This window comes from Colias eurytheme, chromosome 11 (genome assembly GCF_061535395.1).
Source record: "Colias eurytheme isolate Ceu_HAF_F1 chromosome 11, ilColEury1 Martin Lab GWU primary, whole genome shotgun sequence".
Lineage (NCBI taxonomy): Eukaryota > Metazoa > Arthropoda > Insecta > Lepidoptera > Pieridae > Colias > Colias eurytheme.
In genome coordinates this window covers 770,036-793,298 of record NC_142990.1, presented here as the reverse complement: position 1 = coordinate 793,298, position 23,263 = coordinate 770,036, and the positions used below count along the sequence as shown (strand labels likewise).

General features: G+C 33.1%; 1 protein-coding gene across 2 annotated transcripts in view; it reads left to right on the top strand.

Annotated features, from left to right (window-relative positions):
* Positions 1-22,941, top strand: part of vn (membrane-bound neuregulin protein vein) — a 55,857-nt gene extending 32,916 nt beyond the window's left edge. The window contains exons 2-6 of one of the 2 annotated variants that reach the window (XM_090107325.1): positions 17,269-17,437; positions 19,272-19,417; positions 20,350-20,449; positions 20,635-20,693; positions 22,713-22,941. In XM_090107325.1, coding sequence (XP_089963451.1) covers positions 17,269-17,437; positions 19,272-19,417; positions 20,350-20,449; positions 20,635-20,693; positions 22,713-22,735 — 497 coding nt within the window. In that variant the 3' untranslated portion in view covers positions 22,736-22,941. Of the gene's footprint in view, positions 1-17,268; positions 17,438-19,271; positions 19,418-20,349; positions 20,450-20,634; positions 22,161-22,712 lie in introns of those variants that run through there. The other variant, XM_090107324.1, reaches the window with a different exon arrangement.
* The last annotated feature ends 322 nt before the right edge of the window (positions 22,942-23,263 follow it).

The window sequence follows — 23,263 nt, the reverse complement described above, 5'->3', positions numbered from 1 at the left end:
TTTCATATATCGCAAGACCCACTAAAATAGACTAATATAAATAAATAAATAAAGTCCAGGTGATATTCGACTTGTTGATTAAGCATCTTCATTAAACGCTGCCATTTAACTATAAACCTATAATTAAAAGTCAATAATAGTAATCTAAAGATTAAACTATACAAGATACACCTGCTCCACGTGGTCGTAAGTTTTAACATAACTGCAAACGCGCGAACGATATTTGTGACGTATTAATTCAGTTTTAATTCGACTTATTGAAAAAAAAATGAATGTGTATTGAATTTTTAAGTTAAGGTGAGCTTAGTGTAGTAATTCACGATTTATGTCGTTTCGTCGATGATGTAAATAGTCAGTTTTCTCATATATTTTCGAAGCTTAGAAATATAAAAAATGGAGATTGGTGAAAATTCGACAGTATTATAGAACATAAATAAAATAGAATTAACGGAAGAAGATGCAAGCGTCTTCGCGGGAAAAAACTAGTGACCACTCTATTTACACAAATTTCACATAATGATGTGAGTAAAATCATAAAATAATTTAACTCTTAACTGAGTCGGCGACCTCGTTAACATTAACACCTTGCGTTTAAATAATTCATTAATTATATGCGTCTCCGCCAATTAATGATTTAATGGCGTATAAAAAATAATATCTCTTTGTCCACTTATTTTTAGCAGTGAGAATTCTCTCAAGACTTTACAGTTCCTACTTTTTAACCGTAAAAGAAAGCTATCAATTTTTAACCGTAAAAGAAACAAAAAAAATCATCAATATTCTATACGCATAAATATAAATAAAAAAGATTTGATTGTTTGTTTGGAACTTTGAAACTACTGAACTTTATAAATACTTTCATCAGCAGAAAGCTACATTATTCCTAAGTGATCGGTTATGTTTTTTATCCCTGATCAACAATATCACATCTGAATAATCGTGTTTTAAGTCTAACAATACGTTGTACGGTCAACATGCGCGTAAAAGTTTAAAAAAATAATATCAGACGATAGTATAACTGTTGCTGTTGCTCAAGGGCGAGTAATGAAAAAAGGTGAAAAAACTGTCTCGTGCCCGCGACAGATGGCGCGTGCATCTGCTTCAGGCTTAACATTAAAGCCCCAATTATTAAGCGAATTCAACTCTGTGTTGTTTTAAGTACTGGCTTTTGGAAAGTTGTTTGAATGTTGAGTTTTTTCTATCGATTGCGGTAACCATGTGTGCCATCTAGTGTCAATATGATACATATTGTTTATTAATTATTTTGTCATTAATATGTTGTCGTTTTAATAATATATGTACATGAGTTGAGCTTGATGTACATGGAGGTAATAAATTTTGAAGTTGCATAAGCAATTGATACAATACAAAATACATTTTAGTTAAATTCTAATTAAATAATATACGTCTACAAAACACATAATATTTTCACAAAAAAAATGTTGGTCTAATTACAATGAAATATCTACCTTAAACAAAACTCTACAAATCTTGTATTATAAAGATATTAACATAGGTAATTCTTAGTAATATAATCTAACTAAATAGTCACTGCACATTCAACAAAAGGGGTTCCTTCACTTTTCAAAAGCCCTTTCACCGTTTTACCTTCAGCAATCCGTCTGAAAAACGCAGCCACTCGCAGTAAGTATTAGAAATTGTAAAGAATCCGGGTATACTGTGAGTCAATAAACTTGGCTGGGCGGGCGCCCGAAATAGACGAGACGCGACGTACCGTTTGCAACGACATTTATTTTGAAAGTGAGTCTGTGACGAATTGCTTGCGTGCGGATTTAACGTCTTATTGACATTTCATTGATATTTAGAATTGTTGAAGCCATATAATCACATCTTAATAATTATAAATCTTAATAATTATGGTATTGGCGCTAAAGGTAAAAGCAGTGTATCTAGAATATTAACATGTAATCATAAATTCACAATTTTAGGGACTTACTTCTAACTTCATAATATATTCCTAAACAATGGCGATTTAGAGCTTATTTAATTAATTAAATTAGTATTTTGGGTAACTTTTTCTATAAATACGTAATATATCAACTGAATTATTCCAATCGTGGATGATGAACAAACGCTCTTATTTTTAAACATATAGTTGTATTATCAATCAATTCAAGGCAGACATCGTATTTTTTTCATCTTCTACCACGTAGACGCAAAAATGGTACTTCCTTGGCAAATTATATTACCCAGTGTAATAAATAGTTACAACGGATGTTAGTTTTGCAATTCAATAAATCCGTTCGCGCTCAATTATCGCCCAAATATTGTAATCATTGCGCAATGTGAAGTGTTCTTACCCAGAACATTATTCTGTTTGTGAGTGAGTCACATCTTATCATTGTATCTAGTTATTCAATTGATATGGAAAGCTGCTAAAGATTCAAGTAAGCTCTGATTTATTTATCGATATTTTGCTCTCACTTAATTTGGATTATTACGTTTCATATGTATGGCCTTAATAAAATCATCTAAACATCTAAATATTCGTATCGTTAAAATATAATGAGTATAATTTTGTCAAGTTCTGGTTTTTCAATATGAAAAGTGCAATAAATAAAAACTAATCTGTTCAATTTATTACTTAACTTACTACTATTTAAGTTTCATACTCATAAATTCAGATTCAGAAACCTATCAGAAAAAAAATATTAAAATAAAAAAGGTTCCTCTGCTGACCGTACGTAACTTATTCTTTTTTTTTTGACGCATTTGAATTGAGACATTACATGCGCGTACCAACTGAAAAGTGGGTGTCCTCTTTCAATTTTTTACATCACTTATCCCACTAATATACTTAATAATATTTGTATGTTTGTGTGTCAATAACTCGTGTATCGTACCGAAACGTCTGTTCCTAAATACATTAGTGATTAATCTATTTGATATGGGGAAATAAGAATGGATTATATTAGTTACTAGCTGCTCCGCGCGGTTTCACCCCCGTGGCTCCACTCCTGTTGGTCGTAGCGTAATGATATATATATAGCCTATAACCTTCCTCGATAAATAGGCTATCTAACACCGAAAGAATTTTTCAAATCGGACCAGTAGTTCCCGAGATTAGCGCGTTCAAACAAACAAACAAACAAACAAACTCTTCAGCTTTATAATATTAGTATAGATTCAAATAGAAAATTAAGATAAGATTTTATAAGAACTACTTGTTATTTTCAGTAAGTTATAGTTTATTAGGTACCTACCTATCAAGTATTTCAACATAACGCCGTGACAAAGTAAATAGGGATTCATTTTCTCCTATTTCATATTGTATACAATTGTATATTAATAGATTGTGCTACTAACATAAATTCGTATTATTTACCTGCATCGAAAGCTTACTCAGAATTTCCCTGAAATTTTCACATTTCGGGGTTAGTATTACGTCCCAGTTATGTCATATACGTTACATAAAATTTATGTACACTTAAATTTTCATCTCTACATGAATTTTCCTCAATAAAAGTACTTGCCATTAAGAAAGTGTCGGAAAAACGGAATTCACAACTCGACTCGTTCCTTTTGATATTAAGAATTAGGTCGATTTATTTTTAATACATACTTAAATCTTATATTTTTTATAGTTTGATGCATTTTAATATCTATACCTACCTATAGTTTAATATAGTACTTATAGTTATTGTAGATTATAGCTTTGCTGTATTACGTTTATACTACAGTTTTCATAGTTTAAAGTTTTAAAACTGTTATAGTAAGTGTTTTCACATATGAACGATTTTGATAAGATTTCTTCTAAATAAAAATAGAATATAGATCATAGATCATATTAATAAACATATTCAACACTTATACTGAAAGCTACCCATAATTAATAAATATTAGATACGATTTCGCTAAAACTTCAACAAAATTTTCTGTGCACATTAAAAAATTGTAAAAACCAAACGAACAACTATCAAATAAACAGCAATTTATTTTCACAAACAATCTTCAGGATTCGCATCATCATAAAGTTTTGCAAATATGACGTAAAATATTATTTACAAACCGAATTTGAAGCCAACAATGTTCTTGTTGAAACGTAATTGAGCTGACAAATTGCGCCACATAAATATGGATTACCGTTTAATTTTTATAAATGTACTTTTTGCCTCCCACAGAATAATTATCAAGTATCATCTGTTTTGCGAAAACATTTGGCACTGCAACTTGATAATTCGTGTAATAATTAATTTTTATTATATTACTTTATAGCAAAATAATCATAATTAATTCTTCGTTAAACGTTCTTGTTTTGAATTTTTTATTTTTAAAGAACTGCGTTCCGTACTATTTGTCCATGTAAAACGATTTAGGAAAGCTTATAAAAGTCTGTTGACTTTAACAATAAACACAGTCTGTCTAATAAATATTTTAGGGTATTTATTCCTTTAAATTAGCCGCTAAAATAAATGTTTAGTTATAACATTGTCCAATTTCTACCACCGTTCGATACTAGTTTAATTAGATACGTACAATATTTAATCTACTTACACTTCCTTTCAAACAATATATACGATACACCAATAACCTTATTCTAACCACCAATAGATATATTTAAATCTTTACACTCGACCTATTTGCTCTCAATTTTCTCCGACATCTCTTGGCCTATTTAAAACTCGTAAATTCAATAAAAAAATTAGCTCAATGCATTGAAAAATCAGTGTTGGCAACTGCAACACATTATTTTTGTTACAACTTACGATACGCGATTCAAGAGTGACTCAGAAATGTATTTTATGTTCGGTCACAGAAACTATCGTCATAGAGATGAGCAATTAATTTTGTAGTTAAAGAAAATGTACTAAAACTACCATTAAAAAAACTGAAATGTTAAAATTCGTAAAATTCGAAGTTTTGTGATATAAGCAGTTATTGAAAATTGCACTCTCTATATTTTACTCTACTTAGGGACATGCCAATTATGCTAAAGCTCATTAAAATCATATGTTTTAATGATCAAACATATTTGGAAACATGTACTATACACACTTGCGCATTTAGAATAAAGAAATCTACAAGTTGTGATTAAGTTCCAATTCGCATAACAATCCCCTACATAAAGACAAACATGCGATTGAAGCATAACAAAAACTACATTTCAAACCATGCAAATCGAACGACCTCTAAATCTAGACCATCACCACGGCGCATAAATAAAAACAAAAATTTCACCTCCGCCGATCGGTTAACTTCAAAATGTCTAATCTTATTATATTTTTTCTGCCTTTACGACGCGTGTGCGTTGGCGCCGCGTTTTTGACAATCGGCTCCTTTGCCTGTCAGAATCTAATTACAAACATACATACACTATATACCACCTAAACAACCTTATACACAATATATAGAGCTGATTTTGGCGTAACAAACGCGTTTCAAAGGTTTTTCCTTGGCTTAGTAGCGTATTGTGAATTTTATTTTTGTATACTAGGTTGCGACTCCTTGCCACGGTTCTGTTTTAAATTCTTGCTCTCGAAATTTGATAATGCCCTCCAATTTATGTTAACATATTTGATTACAAGACGTAATATTAATCCAATGAACTTTAACATTAAAAAGTTTTAGGATCAAACTGTTGGTCAAGTTAAGTCAGCTGTTGTATATGAAGCTATATTTATTTTCCATCACACAACTATTTATATTACATAATATATTTATTTTACCCATATCGATGCAGATGGTTGAGGGTAGTTAGAAAATACGTCAGAAGATGGTATTACTCTATCAAGAATCCTTTTGTATTCAAATCTTCTTATTAGTCATTATAGTGTTGTCACCTTTTAATGAATCTTATCATCGGTAGGTTTCCTGGCTTAAAACTGACGGCATAAAAATAGATTTATCTTTTAAATGCATGGTTTCTCTTGGTCCTTACAGAATTGACTCACTACAGAGACCTCTCTCTTATAATATCACCAGGAGAGTGTTCTGTGTATTACTGTACTGAAACAAACTTTTCTCTGTTCACCATAAGAAACTTGCAACAGACGGACAGTGCAAATTCGTAACATGGACAATAGGGTGTGAGGGCCAGTAACCCATCGGCAGGAAGATTAATGATCCGCGGCCCGTTTGAGATGTTATCGGTTTGGGAGCCACGGCCAATTAGGTGTTGTATGAATTGTGGATGATTTCCAGTCGCTTGGGGATGATTTGATTCGAGTATCTTCGTCAGACAGTGCTGGAGTAACAAGTTACTATCGTAATTTAGCTACCAGAAAGTAACTACAATCATAGTTCAGCAGTCATAACAGATGCAACCGACACGCGTCAGGAAGCCAGTCGTTGAATCACGTATCATCTAGTAATTATACATATAGGCAATCAAAATATTCTTAGACTTTATTGGAAATATAGGATTGATTAGTTAAAGATACTGGGCAAGTTCATGTGTAGTCCATGTAATATGTGTCATTTTCATGATGTGAATGCCAATTTCATTGGGACAATAAAGAATTTACAACCAAATTATCTGGATAAGATAATGATCAGCACATGATCTGATTTTAATAACTACCTCACTTAATCTTACTCCCTTTACAATTCTATTTACTTTTCAATTTCATCTAAAGAACACATCTATCAAGAGCATATCTAATAACATTCCGTCGCTAAAACAAATCCATAATTGCACAAAGGCGAGCCATAAACGAGTGGTCCGTCTCCATAAATCGATTCAAAAATCGATGCAGAAATGTGAGAACGGACTCGGCCGGCTAGTCGGCGTTTCAGATCCCGCGCATTTATGTAAATAGAATACCGAAAATAAACTTAAAAACAATTCGAAAAAAGACGCCTTTAATTTTTACGTTGTGACACTTTCCAGTGGCGACTCTTTCGAACGGCCTTATTTTTTAAGCTCCCATATGGCTTGGGCATCTGAATAATTTGCGTAAGTGAAAATTTTAAATGCAGTGATTCGCGGATGCGTACGATGTTTCCATGCGGGCCTCTTGCAATGTGGGTTGCTATGTAATTACGTTTATAATATAAGCATTCGTATTAATATAAATTGAAAAGAATACATTTGATTACAGTATTTTATATGATGAAGTATTTATACAGGAGAGGTACTCAGCTTCTTCTATAAGTGGGTGCATATTCGCAGATATACCTTTATAATCGTACAGATTATGCAAAAATTCAAATAAAAAGCACATAAAAAAATACATGAAATAAACTCCAAATAACAAGGTACTTGCACCAAACATTGTTTATAAATTGCTCATTTCATAATTTTTTTTCAAATAAAAGCACACGTCGGTATATGTTAAGACAGTAAAGTTATTCTTAAACACGTCTTTATCGGAAGGCACCTAAATCAAAGATTAGGATCTTTTGGGAGCAGACGCAAAACAACCAAAAAGTATGAAGCGATGGACAATAAAATTGAGATACTGTTAGCAAAAAGCGCCCGCGCCGTTAGCTGGGCGCCCTCTATACATTCCCGATGTAAACCTATGCAGATTTTGGGTGTTTAATTGTCTTGGACATAATTAGACCTTTAATTGATTGCCGGACCTTTTCATTTATAAATATTTTCAATTAACATTGCTAAAAGTTGAATAAATTCTCATATAGTTTTCCCAATAAGTAGATACGATACATATAGCTGAAAAGTGAAAACTAAAATCCAATAGTAAATGTAACAGCGCAAAACAAACAATGCAAAAAATCCTTCTAAACAATACCACACGAATAACAAACTAGACCACCACAAACATAAACAAACAAGTGAAATCGCGAGCACATCTTAAATTATGCAAAGCATTTATTTGCCTCCTAACATCGGGCATTAAAATATTCCCGCTCATATATGGAAAGAAATTGTCTAATTACACAGTTTTGTTGAAGACGGAGGAGTCCGTTTTTGCCGAGAGGGCCATAATCGCTTTTAATCGAAGTCATTAGGGAGAGTTATCGAATTGGCTCAACGATAGATGCCGACGACTTGTGCGGTCATCCCGAGGTGCATTTTAATGTCCCAGTATGAGCAGACGGCAGACCTCGTGTTACGGACGGAAGGAATTCGATTTCAATTACTTGGATTACCCTTTTTGTAAGGGTAACGGTTATTCTCTTTGTTGATGATGTTGATAATAGTTATAGATACTATGGTAGATCGTCAATTCGATGAAAAATGGTTTGAGTGACAAAATACTCAACCAAATGACGCATTATAATTACTATTTATAAATACTGAATATATAACATATATTCCAGGTAGAATGCATTTATACTTATATATCATAAAAGCTAACAATACCAACAAAGAAATTAATAATAGTGATTAACTCTCTAAACCGCTGAAACACATCAATGGCTATTAAGAAAGAATTCGAACGAAGTATTTATATTTACTTATTAAGATTCTCACACATAAACAAACAAAAAATTAGAACATTACACTTGAAATAATGTTAAAACCAAACAGATAGGAGGCGGTGTTGGAATTAAAGACACCGAAGCATTTCAAATACAAACATTGGATTGTTACCGACTTTGTCCGTATATTGTTTGATCACAAAGCGAATAGACGCGGGTGTTTGTTTTCCAATGCTGGCGTGGATTGGGCATATTACGGTAAACCGTATGAGCACACAGACTCAGTGTTCGATGAAAAGGGACAGAATTTAGAAACACTTGAGCGAATAGCGGCTTTTGATGAAAGCGTGGACGGAATACGAATGAAGTGGTTGTGACAATGGAATGGAATCCAGATACAAGTGGGTTAAAAGGTGAGTCTGACAGGTATTACTGCAATTAGATGTGTGCATTGCGATGCAAATGCGATGGCGATTCTTCGAGGAATTTCTAGAGGCTACGATGGCGGTGGCGAACTCTGCTTTATTTCGTATTTCCTTTCACTTTCCTGGATACTTTAGAATTACTTAAATATATGGATTGTTAGCATAAATACCTACGCCTATAAAATTTTACTTTTTTATAGGTTTGTTTATATGAATATTCTACAAGGGATAAAAAAAATTCAATTTACTGCCTCGTTTAAGAAAGTTGAATTTGACTAAATTATTATTACAATCAAATTACAAATACCTCCCGTATGAAGAACCCAAACAGGATTCAAAGTAGAAAATCAAATTGAAAGACAAAACTTCCAGAAATAATAATTAATGTTTCAGTAATGCATTACGTATTTATAGAGTAAAAACCTTGATTGTTCTAAGATGAGACGAACTGTCTCATATAATTCAACTGTAACGGCGGACTTTATTACTCTACAGTCTACGAGAATAGGACTTCCTTATTTTCTTACATACATTTTTTCATTTGTTATTTGTAGTATTATTTGTATATTATCCCAGTATTATTTGAAGCTTACGTTTTTAAATGTATAGAAATCGGATTTTTATTGTTATTACTACGGACACAATTACAATTTAGGAGAATAATTTTAAATATGTGCCTGAAAGATGTGATTAAAATTCCTTACTCTTTACTATTCGTAACCATGTAAATTATTTTGGACCTAAAATTTCTTACCAGATATAAATAATACTAACATCTATAAAATACAATTAAACACAAAACTATTTGACAGATAAAGCAATAGCCAACGAATCTCACAAATCCATTGAAAAAACTTCAAGGAGATATCTCACGCAGATATTTTTAGGTGCAAAAATTACAAATCCATTGTTTACTCTATCCGAAAATACCTCTCGTTACAACAGTGCGTTTATTTTAGTCTATATATATGCAAGTAAAATAATAATTGTTTACTGAATCACTTACAAAAACAGGCATTACGCCAAAATGAATCAATACCTATATATATGGAGCCGCAATTAATCAGAGTATTAACGGATTACTAGGCTTCGTGGAAATTTAAGTATAGACTGTATATGACTATGCAATTATTCATTTTCAGAAAAACATTCTGACTAACGCAGAGTATCAGATTCAGTCTCATAGTCGACGAGTTTTGGTCACAGGGATCATTTTAACGGAGTAGCGAAAACAAGATGATGCTTTTTATTTGCTCAGTTCAGTGATGATTTTATATCTTCTTGAAAAAAAATTCACATCGTTTTCAGTGGTGTTTAGCGAGTCGTAGTTTGTGTGTAATATTCACAGGTAATATTAGTAGTTTCTAGTTTTAAAGATACTTCTTTGTAAGAATGAAATATAAAAGGATTGGGTCCTTGATTTATTTGGTGATAAGTATTTATTTATTTATTTGGATGGATAGCTGAAACAAGTAATTTAAAGTGTGTTAATGGTACCGAATATTAAATCACTAAGTAGGATATTTAAACATACTAATGAGACGTCATATTTCAGATTTAAATCACATCTTCGTTTGGTTATGATCCTCATTACCTTATGGCAAAAATATAGGCCAGAATTTGAACTATCCTTACATTTCAACCTGGCAACACTGCCAAAGGACTCTCATCCTGTGTCTGCTACGACCTCTACAAGTCATCGAACCTGCGAATATTTCCTAAATCGGTTAACGTCCTGGCACGCGATGTTAGTCATTATACCATCCTTGATAATCGTTAGCATGCGCATGCGCATAGCTGCAATTTTTAGGGAATTTCGAAGAATTTGTTGCCTGAAATCATGTATGGAATGCTCCTGATTAAATATTTTTATAAAGTTAAGTATTTGAGTTGTTATGAATCCTCGAATTGAACCCCTAATTAAGATTTTAAGACCCAGAAACACTTTTCTTTTATAAGTTTAAATTACTTATAATTTTAATGAGTATTAAATAATGTCATGAATTGAAAAAAAAGTTGTACCCTTTTATTTGTTCACATTTTGTAATAAATATAGTTCATATTTTATCATAATTAATCATTATCAGTTATTTATTAATTATCTACATACATATATGAAAACTAAAAATCTTAATCGAAGAAATATTTAAACAACAAAACATAAAAAATCTTTAAGCAGCCACAAAATAATACAAATTTGCTACCAGGCATCGCTTATTAATATTAAATACGGCCTCGAGGTTGGAGGCACAAATTAGCGGCATCATGGATAATTGAAGTGCTCCCATGCAAGGTATGTGCATTACCATACATGCAAACTGAGCTATTTAAATTAAAATATCACATTCAAACAATTCGTTTTATTAACGCAATTATTATTTAAGAGACGCTTTTTACAAGATTGGGTAATTTGTTGAAAACTTATGCAATACTTACTGCACTTACATGTAGGTAGGTAATTATGTTTTTGTGTAGGTATATATGTGTTTGAAGCTATACTAAATAAATTGAAAATCGTTCAACTATTGTATCAAGTTTTCTTCTTGATAGATATAGTAATATTTATCATAGACAACAGCTAAGGATAAACACACATATAGTATTGTTGTTTACGTCTAACACAAAGCGCAGCGAAAATTTTCCCAGAAAACCGTAAACGAAAACATCCAAAAGCGTGTTAAAACAAACAGAAGTTCGCGCGGAATAAGGAAAATCTGAATTTAGACATAACATAAAGGAGAAAAAATATAAATGTACATTTTACTGTCTTTAGACGGAGTGGATATTGCGATGCGCTTATCGTAAGGCCGCTCCATGTGGGGACCAACAAAAGACCGTATTGATTTTGCCGACTACACTACGATCGAACGGTTTTGGTGCGATCGTGTGCTTTATATCGAAGATATATTTATTTTTTGTTGTATAACCATTTAAAGTTTAAACTAAATTTTGTATGGGATGAGAAAAGAAATTCTGCAAAGACAATTGACTAAAAATGTGATCTACATTTTCATATCATGTTGTTTTATGTTAATGTAGACGAGCAGATATTCAAACACTGCACGAACAAAAAATTAAATAACCGATATTATTCTCTATCATTACCATACAAGTTATCGGCATATCATAAAGGCTCGCTATAGGACTTTTAACAAAAATAAATTGCAGCGAGTTCTTGCGATCTGAATTCGCGGTATGCAAATCGCCCAAGATGAATTTCTAAGCGTCGAACCGAAAATATGCACGTCGATTTGAATTCAAACGATTTATCTCATTACCATTATTTCTGTCAAACTTTTAAGGATTTAAAAACAAAGCTAAACGCGCACTAAAATTTGAGGCATGCACTATAGGAGACCGCGCGCGCACAACGGCGCGCCATCATTTAAAAACAATTCAGTGGGGTTGCCTCGAGAGTGTAACTGTTTATGGAGTTGCCATCACCAAACTGGGCGCTAACGAAAAAAGTAAGCGAATCAAAAGGAAACCCGAATGCGATAAAAAAACGGACTCATCAGACGTAGTAGTAGAATTCCACGCGCCCCGCGCCCCGCGCACCTTACTACGGCGTAAACAAACTTGCTGCATCGTCGTTCGCCGTACGGTTTTTAATAATCGACTTTTTTTCGACTTTTGAATCCGTAATTTCGAGTTCTGGTAATTTCGTTGATTAGATTTTTTTTTTAATCTGGATTAGGGCTGTGTTTTGTGTTGCAATTATTCGATTGAACGTGGAATCTTTTTTAATCTGTTGAAGGTGGATACGTGATTGAAAATCGTAATTATTTCATGGGGTTTAGCTTCATGAGTAATTAATTAGGTAACTACATCATCTAATGAATTTACAAGAATACAGAATATAAATTGAGATTTTCTTTGTTATTTTTCTCGAAAGCTGATGCTTTAATTATTCGACCCTTACAATTATCGATGCCAACAAGTATACAATTAATTTGGCTGGCACATTTATCTCAATGAAAGTATACCACGCACATAATTTTTACAGTAGGTGAATCACTCTGTTTTATATTTCTGTGCTAATTAAATCTACATATTGAGTTATACAAATTTCTTAGAAATTTAAATGCTTACATGTAAATCGTTGCCAGAATAAACTTTGTACTACTTTCCATATATTTTGTGAATTCTTTAATGTCGATTAAAGTCACATAACGTAGTAACAAAATGTTGATTTCAAAATATCTATTTCCCTTTAATTAAAACATTACATTCAGATGCAACATAAATCGAACCAATCGATATAAATCACAAAGAGAAATGAAGTTAAACATGAATGTATAAAAAGTTATTACCTTTTAACAGCATCGATGTTACACGTTCTATGAACATAATATTTACAATTATATGACTTAATTCCATATGTGTATTGTACCAAGTAATAAATTGTGGCTTACGAAGATTGTAAAGTTTTGTTTTATAAGGCAAGGGAACACACACGATGGATTTTTAAGAGTTGTTAAGTCTGTATTGTTTGTAAGCCATAGGTAGGACTTATACATATTATGAACTAGAATATGCTTGCGGTTTTACTACTTTTACTATAGACAGAGATCTTTTCTTAAATTTATCTAAATCCGATTAAAATTTTGCGTGAATTGCTTTGCTTCTATATTTGAATCAGAATTTTTCGTATTTGGAACTGCAGTAAATATACACTGCTTCTCTTAAAATAGCAATATTAAGGTTGGAAATTGTATGGAAACAGAAACTGTAGTCTAATATTATAGTTAAAGTGCATGCAAGTGAACTTGCAGATGAAAAATTAGCACAGATTATAAACCCAAATTGCATAACAGCTCACAGAGGAGAATTTCTTACTACTTCCTCTAAATTCAACAATCTATTACGACAATATAAAACCAATTTAATCATTAATACATACTAAAATATTGCCTCACTGTTTACTTTCGGCAATCCTCTGCAGGCGCAGGCTTGCCTATTTCGAGCGCTGTTTACGTACTGTTTTACTATTGTGATGCACTTCGTTTATTTTCAAACACTTTACTGACCGCCTGTCTTTAATTGCCTCGGTTATTTGTAAGAAGTATGTTCCAGTTTTCCTACGAGGAAGAGCGGCGACGTCGCCTAACGATGAACTATAAACGTCCCAGAATCATATTCGATTAATCATTACGGACTTCCTTTAACTGGTATTCGGCGGAATTCTCTTAAAATTAAAGATGGACATAAAACCTTATTTTGTTTTGAAAATTTCATAGACATGTGCGTGATTTTTATTGGTGTAGTGTGTGTCTGTAGGGCAAATTACCACAGAACAGATAAAAGCATAGTACGGATTTCAATGCCTTCTTTACGGGCTAGCCTTAGTCTTCTCTACTAGATAATTTCATAGCACTCTCCACCATGGACAGTTCCCAGGTTTTCTCGTTTTGCCTAATTGTACAGTGAGTAAATTGTACTTCATCCTTTTTGAGTATTCGCCGATCAATTTCATAATATAAAAATAGTGGCGTCACGAATCTGGGCAGGCCAATTATCCCGTCTCGTCAGTTGGTAAGCTTCATAAATAGTTCGTCACATCCTCAGGAAGAGCTCAGGTGTGTTGGATCCTCGCCAAACGTTGACAAAGTTAACGGTAGTATAAAAATGTCACTCAGATAGTTGAAGCCGTTAATACTATTCGATAATGTAGAAAAGTATATGAAAAATTGTCTACTGTAAGCGTATTTCAGATATACAGTCAATATGATGTTCTACAGGGTCGCATTTTGTTTTCTTGGTTGAATACGTACGTGAAATACGTTGGTTTAAATTTTAAGAGCTTTGATAAATTGTTGTATAAAATGTTTTGGTGTTAACGCTGATAGAGTTATGTGTAAGGTAAATTTTGCGTAAAGGTAAAATTTCAGCGTCTATCGGATATCTCAAGATAACTTCTGTTGCTCAATAACACAACAACTAATTGAAAATTGAAGATTATTGAGTTTGAAATGTCAAAGACTAGTCTTCTGTTTATTAACCAATATTATATGATTCAAGAAATCTGAATCATAAAATTATCTTCGAGTAATGACTGCATCTAAATATACCAGAATCCTTATCAGTTTTCACACAACTTTTCCTTTGTCGATTTCAGCAACGCCAATTCATATCGACACTTAACTACCCCTAACCAGACTTATTTCGAAGTGGACTTCACCCACAAATATGACGTTAAAAGTCTATTATAGTATTGTCATATTTTTAGGCGAGGGCATTGACAGTCTCTAGAAATTCCAAGTTGGATTTGTGAATGAAAGTAGTACGTAGGAGGTTCAATGGGCTGACGTCATATATTGGCAGAACTGACACTAGGTTTAATGGGCCTTTGTTATTTACACATACTTCGCTGTATTTTTAGATACATCTTCAATGGGAATAGTTAGCACGTTCACGCAAAACCCTTCTTTTTGGAGTCGTATGGTTACTTCGTTGAGGTGATGAATGATATTTTCAATTTGAAATGTATGGAATTCAGTTTTTTACTTTTCCTTAACATGCATGCAGATCTTTAGTTAGGTACATTAAAAATGCTTCGATATTTTGTTAGATAAAAGCATCTTCGAACTGCAAAATAAAATGATGACCAAAAAGGTAGAGCTTAAGATTTTAATATTAAGAAGGTAAGTTTTTTGTTGAAAATAAACATATTAAACGAAAAGATGAATAAAATGAAAACAGAATCTTTTAGCGCCATCATTAACTGCTCAATTTCCACAAAAAATATTAGAGAAAAATATGAAACGATGACATATCATCATAATCTCTTTCATTTTATTTAAATGCAATTTTCACCCCTATCCAGCCTTGTTATTCATCGCAATAAAACTGCAATTATTCTTTAACTCCTTGACAATTCACAAATTAAAAATAAAAGCGGGAAAACAATAAATTGATGACATCATACATCACTTTGTCCGACCGTTTAGCATCCAAGAATATCAATGAATTACACTAAAACTGAAATGGAGCCAATTTTTTGTCACCCTCATAGAGAATAACGTGTAGATAATATGCTATTTCGATCCTACATATGTAACTCGTCACAGAGTATAATAAGGCCGTTGGCCTAATGACAGGACTTTATTTTTAGTTGGGAACTTTTAAAGGCGTCTTTACGCTTTGAAAATATATCTACGTAATGTTTGTTTTCAAATACATAAGTGACTTGGCAATTGATTGTAATGAGGTGAATTAATAGGTGTAATATTTCCTCGTCTTAAGGTGACAAAGTATAGTAAATAAGAGGTAATTATATGCTTCCTTTGCTTTGGTATTTGATTTTAAATGTACGTGAAGAAGTCTATTTATTTAGGCACACTGTTATTATATCATACTTTTAACAGAATATACATAGTTTGTAAATTGTAACAGAATGAGAAGTTAACATCATTATTTGAAATTCATTAGGTACTGTATCCGCATATTTGCTATTCTGTGACGCAAAAAATAGGTCGCTTCGTTTTTTTATTTACATTACAAAATTAATCATGATATAATTTCTTATAATAAAACCACTGCAAGATATTACTTTCTTTTCATTTCATTTTCTTAGATTAATATATCTATAGATAATAATAATAATAATAAAGGCGTAGGGATGTGACGACCCCATCGCCCCCGGTTGGCATATCTACAATAGATATCCCAACCGTGCAGTCAGTCACCCCGCAGGGCACCTTGTGGCGAGGTGTCGGGGAGTAGCGACCCCGCGGGAACCGAGCGCTCCCGGGGGAGGCCCCTGTCCTCACCTCTGGACTGTCCCAGTGGCAGTTCGGAGTGAACAATGACGAGGTTCAGGATCCCCCACCTCTGGCTTGCCTTTGTTGGCCGTCCAGAGTGGAGCCGCCAGAGCTATATGCTCGGGGGTGGAAGTGTCTAATGGCGTAATAGCGGGGAAACCCGCTCCGGGCCCTAAGGCCCGTGATGGTGAAACCGGTGCCGCACCTCTCTACACCCCTAGCCGTTCAGCTGATGTTGCCCCCTTGTTGCCATTCTCGGTAACCTTTTTGGGAGCCCATCGACCGAACTGGCGAGTCACCGTCTGCCATTATTTTCAATTTTTAATATTGAAAAGGCAGACGTCCATAGTCCCCATAGAACCAATATACCAGTCCATCTAACACCCCCTTCCATAACCCAGTTTTGTTCATTTCCATTTTTCTGCAATAGTCCTACATTGGCCGCGGACTGCCCAGGGCTGTATCTCTATAGTGCAGTCATGGGCAGGCTGCGGCTGGTGTCCCACAACACATTAAATTCTCTAAAGGGCCTCTGCGTGTTGGACCTGTGTCCCCACGTAAGCCTTCCAAAGGACCGGGTATCTTCCTTCTGGTGGTACCCGTGTATTATGGAGAGAGACATAATAATAAAATAAAAATTGTATTTTTACATACTTACCTACTGATTTATGAGTTTTGTGTAATCTCTATATTATTTCTGTAATGTTTCACAAATTCTTCCCCCTACCCAGGTAGTCCCGCGCGGGTCGAGCCGATGCAGTCGGTACGCACGACGCGCGGCAGCCGCGTGAAGCTCGAGTGTCGGGCGAGCGCGCGGCCGCCGCCACGGATCTCGTGGTACAGGGACGGCAGGCCGGTGGCTGATATTGCTTTAAGGAGATTCCGGGTGCAGAGTTTCAGGTAATACTTGGTTTGGTATTTCATGGTCTTATGTGTATGATGAACAACATACTGTATGGTCGAAGTGAATTCAAAATAGAGTAAATAGTAATTTACTAGAGCTAGGGAGTGCTCTAGCCTTAGAATTATGTTCATTACAATGTGAAGACAAACAAACAAACACACTTTTGCAATATTATATTATAGTGAGGGGATTAGTAGAGACTTTATTTCACAAAGATATTGCATCTATAATCTATGGTTATGTCGTTATTTTAGAATCAATGTAGATTAATCCTTATGATAGAGCCATGATAGAGCCGAAGGAAAACTACATGCATGTTTCGAGGGTATAATTATAGGTAATGTTTTATTTATAAAAAAATTACCTACTTATCACGTTCGATACGGCTTTATAATAAAGACGATAGGGGATCTTTCAGCATTAATTGGATTCGATGAATTTTGTTGCATTGGAAAAATTTTGAGAAATTCTACGAAATGGCTCTATAAATAACGACAATAAAATAGCAATTATTCCATAACAATTCACAAAGAAAACAACACAACGCGTAACACACTAGTCTTTATTTGTTGTGCCTGAAATAATTAATGATAGCCATTAGTCGGTGTCTTTGCTAATTCAAACCGCCATTAATTGCACATGTGATGTTCTAATTAACGGATCAATAAGACGTCGATCTTGATCCAAATACATTACAATACATATGGGGCTTACATCAGTCGAATGGTCATTATGTTTTGCTATAAACCGTTGATATTGTGTTTTGATTATAGTGCCATCTAGTGGAATTTTACTGAACTAGTTTTGTGGAAAACTTTTAGTAAATGTAAGTACTAAAGGTACTACTAAAGTTTTTAATGTAAACAAAATAATTATTTCAAATGTTTTTTAGATCAATAATATACTACATAATTTCTAGTTAGATTATTTTACATATAAATACCTACTCTAAATAGGCTGCAGCAGGTATCATATTGTAAAAAAGTGAGATTATACAGATAGCTCAAAATAAATGATTACAGAATATGGAAAAATTTGATTTTATACACACAAAAAGTCTAATACAATCGACTATAATATATACATATAATATACCTAATATTTACGATTTGTGAAAAATAAAACGGCATATTTAAAGTAAACACACTCATAAAAGCGTTGATTAACCGAGAGGGTATTAGAAGGACCAATTATGAGAGGCAATTATGATCAAGTGATGCGAACTGCAATTTCACGGGTCGTTAATTCCCGTTAGTTTATTTGCTTTAGATAAGACTTCATTCATGTCTTGTGACGTAATTGTACTCGGTTAAACGAGCCGTATGTCATGACAAAGGCATTTTTTGCAAACGTAACCTATTTTGAGTCTATTTGTTCGGATTTCAAATGGCTTTCTTTTTTTTCATAATGGCGCGCAAATAAGTAGCTGTCAATGTCAATTAAATATGAACGATTAGATACAGATTATTTATTTCTCAGTTACCACAGTAACAAATTTTAATCTGTCTTTCTAGTATCTACTTAATTGGATGAAACCAAGAAGCTTATATCTAATACACTGGAGATTTCAGTATGAACATTAACATACAGGCGTCATTCAACGTCATATTTTCTTGTTACAAGTTACTTAATGGTCATAGTGCAATCTCCAGTGTAAGATATAAGCTTCTTGGATGAAACACTGGATGAAATTTCAAAAACTTCTTCACCTTTCAATTAAGACTAAAAGTCATTTTTAAAACGCTATTATTTCCGCATCAAGATCAAAATTTACAAATCTTATTGATTTATTTATACAAATTAATTAACTATAGTTGCGCTGAATTTCAGAAGGCGCTCGGTGTTAGTGATAAGGCACGCGCGGCGTGAGGACGCCGCGACGTACGAGTGCAGGGCGCAGGGCGCCGTGGGGCCGCCGGCCATCGCCTCAGCTAACGTCAGCGTGTTGCCGCCTGCCACTTCGGCGCCTGATACATGTAAGTAGAAAAAACAAGTACCTAGGATGATATTCAATTAGTCTGTCACTGGCTAAACAGTTTCAGGGGTTTTTTGAAGTACTTACTTATATATCAAATACTTTAATGAATAATAATGAATTTTCACTTCATAAGGTGCATGATATAATACTGAAAGTAATAGTGATAAATCTCTACTTTCAATTATACAACTTTAATAATGTAAGAGTAAGTCTGCTTAATCAGCCAATATGGCAATACCGATTAAATAATATCTATTCATAACCTGTAAAAGAGTATAGAAAATTCACTATTTTGCGAATATGTTATAACATCAACTAATAAACACATCAATTCCCAGCATCATATGTTTGTATCGCGTGATACGTTCCATCACAATTATGTCATTAAAGTGTATCATCTAACAGCGTAGGTGTCGTGTGCCACCGGTATACATTGCCGTGTGTACAGTATGTGAGAACTAAATCTGTTCCGTGAACGCGACAATGCCTCGCGATCAGTTACCCAACATTGTACTGATCAACGGGACTCGCATTTGCATGTATAACGATTAACGGATATAGATTGTATCTACTTATTATTATTATTTGATTGATTAGTCTATGGATTTTGACATAACTATTTACTAATCTGTTCTATAAATAGCAAAATATTTGATCAATGATCCTTAGTAATTAATTAAGACCTTTAACTGCGTCACTGATGACTGGAAATTTACAGTTCATATTTTAATGCCAGTTTAGATTCATATTTTCCATGATTGTTTAACCTTTCCTTTACCTTTCCTTAAGAAAGTCACATCCAGAATAGATACTATAACAAACGAGCACACGCTCAAATTTTTTATACACCTACACAGTGTGATAATTTTCATGTCTGGAAAATCTGATACTTAGTTACTTTAATATTAATAAGAAAAATTTATGTTTCAGCAATGATCGGTGCGCCGTGTCCTATGCCAGACCCCTCCTCCTATTGCCTCAACGGAGGCACCTGTTTATTCTTCGAGCTTGTTCAAGAACAGGCTTGCAAGTAAGATATTTGTGTTTATTTATTTCATATAAATTTTGTTTAATGGTAATTACTTATTTTATAAAGAATAGAAAAATGAATGCCATAAAACCAAAAATATCAAATTCATGTATGTACCTGTTTGTAAAGTTCGTATTATTTTTAAATAAAGCGCGTTATTCACGTATTCTTAACACAAATTTCAGATGCCCAGAAGGCTTCAATGGACAACGCTGCGAGAACAAGGACGTGTCGAACAGGAGCAGTATGTATCATTCCTACACATGCAAACTGGGCCTCTCCACGTCCTACTACTGTTAGCGGGCGTTTCGACCACATCCCACCCACCTCTATGTATTCTAGAAAAATCAATATCCGAACATTCAACACAGATGAATATTTAGGTACAAGCATCCGAACGATGCTGATGTTACCGCCATAACAATTGTCATTGATTTGACACGTTCGATTAAAAAAACATTTAGTATTGCCATTTTAAAATTGTGACATGAAAAGCATTTTATTATCACGCCAAGATTCAAGACTGCAATAGTAATGTTAATGTTCACGTCTAGTAATACAATTATTTGCCAGATGATATTTTAGAAATATTCGTTATGCTCGTTGAACAGCTGTTGTCTGCTGACAACTTGTAATCGTTTTAGGGCCAGCTGTTTGCATGGCCGTTATCCTCTCATAGAACCTCTGGTTCTCGCAACCAAACCGAGAATACAAGTAGATTCTATATTATTCTGAGTTTTGTTTTCTATAGTTTTATCTTTTAGCGAAGCTTTAAATTATTTTTTAGTTGTATAAATAGCTGGCCCAGTGAGATTATAATTTTAAGCGTTTTTAGTAGACGAATCTTACTATTTGGATAAATTTACCGACAGTAATAGATAAAATTGTCCATTGAAATCCTGTCTTACAGGTAGTAAATTCGATAAAAATTAACGCGATAATTATTATTGAATTTATTGTTCGGTTTTCGAAGTTGTAAATATTTTACTGTATTTTGCGAATTATTATATTGTTATAACTCATAAGGTTTGATAACTTTAGTATGTAATATTCAGATGAAGAGACTTGCAAGTTATGTACATATCTACTAGGGTAAGGTTTTATTAGGATCGTTTTCTATTAATACAAATTCTAGACTCTTTCTCGCCTTGCACACGTGAATTTTACAGTCCCGTATGTTTTGTACCTACTATTTAATTTTATCAAAATTTTTTAAATTTCGTTCATGTTATTTTTTACCTAGTCAAAGAGCAGAATACAAATAATTATTAATTTATACATGAATTTCATGAGTGCGTCTAATGAGTGAGTGAAAGTTTATTAAAACGTCAGATTCCTACCCTTTTATAGTTTCTAGCTTTCGTGTAACTTTCTGAATGGGACCGAACTGTACGATGAATGGTTTTGTTAACAATATTTTCATTTTGTATAAAGTTCTATAAGTCCATTATTTATATTTAATTAAACTAGAATTGACTATTTATTATATTAATGTGAAGATTATAGGGCATTAAGGTGAAGTGATGTCATACGCTTTCATATTTTTTGTTAACCAAATAACCATATATTTTCAGCCCTGTTGCATTGACGTCACATTACTTTTTCTAAGTCTCACAACAAATACTAAGAAACACACAAATGTTAGTTATGTAACAAAGAAACCAAAATTACAATAAAAGAATGAGTGATGGAATTAACTGAGAGGCGATAACTTTTGTTTTTATTTTTCTCTCAAACTATCCCAAAATCCTTCAAAATCTATGGAATTAAAGTGGAACATGGTACGTATTTCTGGACATTTTTAACATGCACTTACCTTTCCTATCCGCACTCATTTTGTTTAAGAGATGAAACAATGTAACGCGCCTGTGCCACTATAATTTTTTCAATACAGTGTTACATTTTTTCATACTTTTTATAAATGTAAAGTGATTAATGCTTTCTACTAATTTCTGTGGGAGCATGCTTCATGCATGTCTATGGGATAAATGTAAATAATATCTAATTGTTCTTAATATTTGTTGTGAGAATATATTTAACAAGTAACGGTGCATGTTAAACTAAACATGTTCTTCCACAATCTTAAATATATTTTTGGGAATATCTCGGTTAATTATTCAATAGATCTAGCACCTGCGAATCATAGTTCTATCTATAGTCTTATGTAAGGAGTAATTCCTCAAAATATATTTACTATTGTTAACAATTTAAATGTTTTTCTGTTTATTTAATACTTGTTGTTAATCGATTTTTCTGTGTACAGGTCTGGGTGAACGACTATGGTGAAGTACGGAAAACGCTGAATGAATGTCACAAATCATTCCCGAATGAAACTCATTAGATCGTATATCACTGCCCAAGCCCCGAACGTATTTCACTTGCAATTTAGGAGTATATATTTAAAATATGAAAAAAAACTTGCATAATGTTGCAATTATACGCATTTATAATATTTTTTTCGGAGTCATTAGAAAAAATATTTTTTTTAAGTAATTCGAAATCGATCAGGCAAATCGTGGGATTTGCCTGATCGAATTTGCCTCAGTCATATTTAATTATTTTTTAGCTTCATGAGTGTGAAAAGCCTTAATATTAATTTATGATTGTTTATTGTTAATGCGTTGTATGATATTTTTTTAAAGACAATTTGTACAGTACTCATAGTGGCTATATTTTAATAATATGTTTAATACAATTCATATAACTTAGATGAAAAGGAGGCAGATACTGAACATTTTTATAGGAAATATTTTTCTATATTCCGGTTTAATAGTAGATTCAAGTTTCATATTATGTGATATATCTAAGTAACAT